General features: G+C 35.2%; 1 protein-coding gene across 2 annotated transcripts in view; it reads left to right on the forward strand.

The window, feature by feature from the left end:
• Atg1 (serine/threonine-protein kinase unc-51-like protein Atg1) overlaps positions 1-5,843 on the forward strand; it is a 431,394-nt gene extending 425,551 nt beyond the window's left edge. For both annotated transcript variants that reach the window (XM_067141810.2, XM_067141811.2), the window contains one exon: positions 4,368-5,843. In XM_067141810.2, coding sequence (XP_066997911.1) covers positions 4,368-4,432 — 65 coding nt within the window. In that variant the 3' untranslated portion in view covers positions 4,433-5,843. The remainder of the gene's footprint in view (positions 1-4,367) is intronic.
• The last annotated feature ends 1,853 nt before the right edge of the window (positions 5,844-7,696 follow it).

Here is a 7,696-nt window from a genome sequence, read left to right on the forward strand (position 1 = left end):
ATCTACATCTCTGCTGTATATGTCAGTATTGGAAAATGATATCAAATACATCACCTTGTAACACATCCTTAGTACTTCATTCTCCCAGATCAAGTTACTCGCATTCTGGTAAAATACCTTTGTTGTATCCTTTTACTAATGTACATGTCCCATCCTGTGTCACTTTGCTTCCCATGTACTTGAAGCTTTCCACAATTCCAAGGTTTTATCCCACAATTTTTATAGCACCTTTCCATTCTCTTTCTCCTCTAGTCAATACAATTGTCTTGCTTTTTTTCCACATTCAGTTTTCATTCCATAATTATATTCCGAATTAGTATGTCCAGTTGCCCTTGTACTTCCTCCTAATTTGCTCCTCTCCCCACAATGCCATCTGTAAATAATATCACCTTCATCTCCGTATTCTCATTTTTCACCTTTGTCTCCTTTACAGTTTTATGTATTACCATTAGGAACAACAGTTGCGACTACACATTTCCCTGGTTTTGTCCAGTTGCATTTCAAAGCGATGGGGCCTAGATAATAATGCAACAAACCTTGTAGATTGTTTGGATGTATTCAATCATTCTGTTTCTTGACTTTCCAAACCTTTGATCTGGGGACCCTATTGTATGCCTTTTCCAAATCCAGGATTGTCATCACCATTTCTCTTCCACATTTGTATTGCTTTTCCATCAGCTCTCTTATATTGAAGATTGGGTCTAGTGTTGATTTGCCATTTATAAAGCCATACGTTGCTTCTTTTTTGATTGTCCTTCTTCCTTCCTTCCTTCCTTCCTTCCTTCCTTCCTTCCTTCCTTCCTTCCTTCCTTCCTTCCTTCCTTCCTTCCTTCCTTCCTTCCTTCCTTCCTTCCTTCCTTCTCCTTTCTAGTATCCTCCAAATATTTTTTCTCCTTGTGATAGAGCTAAATTTGAACAGAGAAACCAAAAATAGTACGTGATGGTCTCCGATACATCAACTAAGAGGGATTTTGTACATTTCCCAAAAGAATCAAAATTTGGAATGTCATAACATTCACATGTAAATACGTACTTTTCTCGAACAGGAGTTAGTTATTTAATTATTTTTTTAATAGCATAATTTTACAAGTAGTCTCATTTGAACATTCAACGTGATGTTATTCACTGGAAGTACAAACATGCATGGTCACAGACCTTTTCATACTCCTTTGTCCAACCATTATTACTGCTCCTCAACTGTGTTCCATTCCAGGTAGCATGCATGTTTCAAGATATGCTTTTCAATTTAATGCTTGTTAATTTTGAATAGCTCATAATTGTTGTGTATTTAGTTTGAACTCTTAATGACATTTTAATCATTTTTAATTACTTGGTTACGGTCATCTGAAACTGGAAATAAAGATAAATAATGAAAATATCATTGACCTTCTGATGTTATTTCAACCTTTAACACATTGATCACAGGGATATTTGGATATTTTGTAATGTCAACTGCTGTATACTGAGTATTTTAGCCATACTTTTAGGTTTTATAACTTCCACAACTTTTGTACTAAATGAATTATTATTTTTGTATCCAAAAGTATAATTTCATATTTCAACAGTGAACTGGTTTGTTAATGTATTTATTACATTTTTCAGCTTTTTTTTCCTTCATGTATTTCATGTCGTGTATTCAGTTACTAGCTAGCTGCAGTACAAAATATACTTCATTGACTGATTTCTGTTTATATTATGCTATTATCAAGATTGGGTATATATCTTTGATGGTTTTTAAGAGTAGTTTTTACCACAAATCTGTGGTAGAAACTACATTTAAAACCAATCATTATGAGTACAGTAAATACCACATCATCTCTGCGACAACCATTAAAATGAAAATTATCTGAATTATTGATGTACGGAGGGAATGTTAACCATCGTTGTTTTTGGATACTGAATTACAGTTTGAGGGCTTCTAGCATGCTGTCGCCTAGAGAAGCAAGATACTGTGATGCACAAATAGGAACAAGTTGGAATACAAAACATACGGAACAAGTGCCAGCTACTCTTCAGAACAAATGTTTGTATTCTATCCAGCAATGGTCAGTTTTCCCTTCCAGCAGCAGTATATTAACTGTAATGCAATCATTCATGTTTAACAGAGGAGACATGGAAGTAATTACAGCATGCAATGATTTGTTAAGAAAACCAACCCCAAGGGCTCAGCATGTTGAATGGGTTAAATTTAGAGGAAACTTCCATAAATGACAAGGAAATTGAAATAAAAGTGCATACTGAAGTTCTTCATTCATATGCAGTGAACAAACATTGAAATTATGGTGGAAGAGTTGGTAGTTCTTCAGAAAGCATACAGTGTTACTAAGATGACATTAACCCCTCAAGCATGACATTGTAAAACTGCATGCTGCACCCACAGCGTGCTTTATATCTAGCCTACTCCCAATGCTGAGCACAGTGTCTAATGAATTTCGCTATAATTTTCAAACAGGTGGACAAAAAATTATCAAAGAAGCACACACTAACAATAACATATTAACTATAATATAAACATATGCTAACCTGGTTGTCCCTGGACAGCAGGACATCAATACTGACACTTTGTGTGATAGATTTCAAAGCACAGGTCCACACAAAGGCCTGGTTGTCCTGGGCAATTTCTGCAGTGGTACTTGGTGTCCTTTCTCTGTACCTTCTTTGTGCACAATACACATTTCTTCCTCCCAATGGATCTGTATGTAGTTCCATGGTTTTCAGCCGGAAAATATTGTCCCGTAAGTTGAGTCGCGCCTTAGTCCACATCAGATGGTCCACCTGATTTTTTTCACAAGATTCCTGCCCAAGTACGGTATTTGGCAATCATTTGGTCTACCAATGTTATCCTGAATTGCAAGTGTGTACTCTTGAATCCTGCTTTACGATACGTAATATAGCCATTGAAAGCGAAGTGGTGTTCCTTCAGCTGGGTCTATTTTATTTTCACACGTACAGTTACAATCGAAAGGTATTGGCGGGTTTATGATATCACAGTCACCCCATGTGTTCGCATTTCTTGGTGTATTATCACGAATTACATCGTCAGTATCACTATTTTCGCTGGAGGTTATCGCGAACTCATCCTCTAAATCGCTGTCACACTGTGAATTACTTTCACTGCCACTATTAACCAGTAAATTAATTATTTCCAATTATTACTAATTAGTAACAAATCAGTCCACTTGGACCTGCCATGTTTACAAACAAACTCGCGGTCCTTTAGCGCGAAACACATGTGCAGAGCTCTATGAACTGATGAGATATGCAACATCTCTCGGGAATAATTATTAGCTCTGAGTGTAGCTAATAGCTGCCTTTTCCTGCCTTCATACGATGAAGCAGATAACTGTTAAGAAATCCACGTAGTGGGCGTTTCAAATGTCATGGCGCACCATTGCGCCGTACACACTGTGACCGTACCAAACCAGTGGGCGCACCATTGCGCCGCACACGCTAGGGGGGTTAAACATACTAGATCCATTGTATGATTATGAATCAGGCACTGTCAAATATTGGAAAAGTAGTCAGAACTTTTAAGTATCTATTTATTCTATGCAATAGAAATTGAGGGAAGTGCAATCTGTCAGGCAGCTGAATAGATGAGCACATTATTTGAATACAGAAACGATCAAGAATTTGCTATCACATTACAAAATTGTTTTGTAGACCCAGTTTCTTCCTCCTTTTTGAAGAGACTCACTTGTTCACTAATTTTACTGAAGTATTGATGGACCTAGCTGCTTGATACTGTATCTCTCAAGAAAAGATTCTTCATTTGCCAAATTTTTATTTTCAAATAGTCCCCTTGATAATAATTACATGACTGAGTGAGTTGGTCGTGCAACTGTGAGCTTGCATTCGATATATAGTGGGTTTGATTCCCACCATCAGCAGCCCTGAAGATGGTTTTCAGTGGTTTCCCATTTTCACCAAGCAAGTGCTTGGTCTGAACCTTAAATAAGGCCACGGCCACTAATTACCAAATCCTACCCCTTTCCTATCCTTCCGTCACTGAAAACCTTTGATGAGTTAGTGTAACATTAAACAAGTAGTAAAAAATATAATTACGTGAAAATTCAGGGCTACATTTGTACTATAAAATATTCTGTGCCTTACAATTTAGATCATTGTATGCTTACCATGGTAGGTATATCTGTTGGGTAAGAACAACTCTGATCTAAACATATTTAGTCTAATATGCATAATTCCACAATCCCTCTTATATTGTTTAATCTTTTACCTGTATATAAAAAAAAAGTGCCTTATAGCTGTGATTATGCAAGTTGTTATTGAATTGGTCTTAAAATGTACTAGCATTGATTTTCTTTCTTATAACCTGTAGTACAGTTCATGTGTATTTTTACTTACAGACAAAGACGCTGTGGAGAAACGTTTATTCGTGCTGCAGCAGCAAGGCTACATTTACTCCACCTGACGTGATCAGAAGGTTTTTTATAATGGAGTTTGTAAACTTGGCTGTAGCCATTTCTGGAAAAGCAGTTATTCAATTCTTGTATAAAAACAAGTTGTGTATAGAGATAGTGCATCTGGTGGTTGGTTTGATCCTCTGTTGAGGATTTATGATGCCCATTGATATATGGGGCTGGTGGATTTTGGATTTTGAACCTTATGTATGAGACCTCTGGAAGTACCCATTATTAGTTCCTGCTTCAGTTTATCCTGACTTTACTAAATGGAAGAAGTATTATACTTCACGTAATGAGACAAGAACTCATCATAGTTGAAGTCCCTGCATACTCGCCTATGAGGGTTCGAGGAAGGGTACATAACCTGGAAAATAATTATTTTTTTAGTGGTAAAGTTCTATGAATTTTACTCCCAAAATTTCTTATTTAACTCACGTTAGCCTACCCTGTAGTTAGTCTAACACTCTTATTCTTGCAAACCAAGACTTGACTTAAATATGTACATATAATGATATACTATATGTATATGGTTACCATGATTCAGCCATGGATTGGAGACAGAAGCTCAACCCATAAAAGACTAGATGTTAAAAAAACACAAAATATTTAAAATAAAACAACCCATCTGGCCATTATGTTATTCAAATTCAAGTGTTGTTTTTGAAAATTATTCCATATTATTTGTTGGTACTCAGGACTTTGCTGGTATGTAATGGTAGGTGCTGAGAAAGTAGGAGATTGTGGTATGTTAAATATAGCTTGCCTGTATGTTAGGTCATTAGTCCAGGAGCTGGTTGAATCCTCAAATAGCACCACCGGAGGTTATGCGGTTATAAAGAAACTCCAAAACCAATGGCAGCACCATAATAAGGTGTGCTAGGCAAGATGAGGAGTGAGGTAGTTTGCCACTGCTTTCCTCCCTGGCCTGACAAATCTGTGAAAGAAATATTTTTTTCATTTTTCTTATTTAAAATATTTCAACATTGAGTCAATGAAAAGTTGTCATAATTCTGCAAGCTTCAACTCTTGTTAATACATTATGGTGAACTTGTGGAGTGATGTACAGGTTGGCATTAATCATCATGTGAAGATGAGTTCTTATATATCCTAAAATTTGCATTACAGTCATATCCTCCATATTTCATTTATTCATATATATTTATAACATTTATGCTCAAAATATTGCCTACCCTGTTGCCACAGCTCATTGCCATCTGGTGTTAAACTGATGATGATGATGATGATGATGATGATGATGATGATGCTTGTTGTTTAAAGGGGCCTAACATCTAAGGTCATCGGCCCCGATTAAGTAATTGAAATTATGAAAATAGACACTCCATCCACACTGTTTGCTGCCTGTGTAGATTAAACTCTTATGTAATCCATAAATGATTAGTAAATCAGTTTTTAACATTGTGAGTGTTGTTTACATCTTCTGCCTTCATGATTATTGCACACTTTTTTTCATATGTGACCCGTTGCGCAGAAAGGTACCCAAAGTCGGCAATGGAAATTTTACAGCAGAGCTGAACAAAAATGTCGGGGGTGTAAAATTTGCATTTCTATGTTTTGACTTCTTGCACTACCTGTGGGTTGTCTTACGCAAATGACTTAACAAACTAAGTTACACAACAGTTTGAGTCCTTGCCACTCGATGTCTTGAAAACTTTGTGCAGTTGGTAAGAAAATGACTGAAAGCTGTAATTCAGTTTTTCTAATAACACAGTTTTCTCAATAGCAACAGTCAATAATTAATATCTTCTGAAGTATTGTATGTACAAGCATGAACTCTCTTTAATATGTTCAGTACCTTATGCCAATTTTAGAACCACAAAAATCTAAAAAATTAAAAATCCGACTTTAGGTCCCTATCCACGCAACGGGTCACGTGTGCTATATTACATTTAGAAATATGGGAAAACCATCAGCCAGCATTTCAGTTCATGTATTCCCTTTGAAGGTATATTTCCTGTTGATACCTTATACTTTTTGATGAATGGCACTAAGAATTAAAATTTTCAGGGCTTTGCTAGCCTTTGTAGGGAAATCCCTTTCATAGAAACTTTGTACACCAAAGTTGCAGTGACCATTGCTTTCTAAGATTACAAGAATAAATAATATGTCTTGCGTTCAACATTGAGTTTTGTTGAAGCTACTTCAATACTTTGTCCATAAATTTCCCCCCCTGCTTTTTTATACAAATATTCTTGTGGTCTGACAATATGATAATAACAAATGTAAATCAGAATTAAATCTAAATTTTCAAGTTGTCTGAGCTTTTGCATATATAAATGGAAAGAAAATACACATCTGTTTTATTTATTTTTTTTGTCTAATAACAAAGTACAGCTGAAATCCCAGAAATTATTTTGTTAATAGGATCTGTTTAGAATTTTTCTGTCATCAGTACAAATTCATTTCTGTGACTTTAATGCAACCAAATATGTAGAATTGAGCTGAATAAGTTGATACCCTTGGATCTTTTCTACAAAATGTATTTTTTTAAAGACATGAAGTGGTGTGGTTTAATTTCAACCAACTACCAGACACATTATCCAATATTGCCAGACATGATTTGGAGAAAATAATGTAGAACTTATCGAGTCCTGTATGGTGTAAGGTGATTCCAATTTAGAATTAATTATTGTAAGGAATAAAGGTTTCTATGCGAGTTTGGTAGCAAATAGACACAGCATTTTACTCTTTCAACATTTATATAGATAAGCAAATACACACAGAATGATCTTAATCAGTTGGCTTGGTCAAATGCCACCAGAACTTGCCCAGTGCAGTTGTGAATGTACAGGGCAGATGACACGACAACAGCGGGTTCAGCAGATAGAGACAAATCCTAGCTGTGCAGTTGATATGGTTTATACTGGCAACTATATTGCTATGTCCGAATGTAATATTTACTCGTGGCTTTCAAATGCTTTTACTCATTAAATGTAATCATAAGATAATGGTAAAGGATGAAAGCTAGTATTTGATATATTTAAACAAAAATAATAGAACATAAAAATGAAACACAAAATGAAGTACTAATTACTTTTGTTTCTTAAGTGTAATTGTAACTTTAATAATAATAATAATAATAATAATAATAATAATAATAATAATAATAATAATAATAATAATAATAATAATAATAATAATGTTGTAATAACAACAACAACAACATAAACCCGTTCCTTCCTTTGTTGTGTGTAAAATTGCAACGCACAGATAAATGTCATCACCTCTGTTAATACAGTTGTTGTTGTTATTAT

Source organism: Anabrus simplex, chromosome 2 (genome assembly GCF_040414725.1).
Source record: "Anabrus simplex isolate iqAnaSimp1 chromosome 2, ASM4041472v1, whole genome shotgun sequence".
Taxonomy (NCBI): Eukaryota; Metazoa; Arthropoda; class Insecta; order Orthoptera; family Tettigoniidae; genus Anabrus; species Anabrus simplex.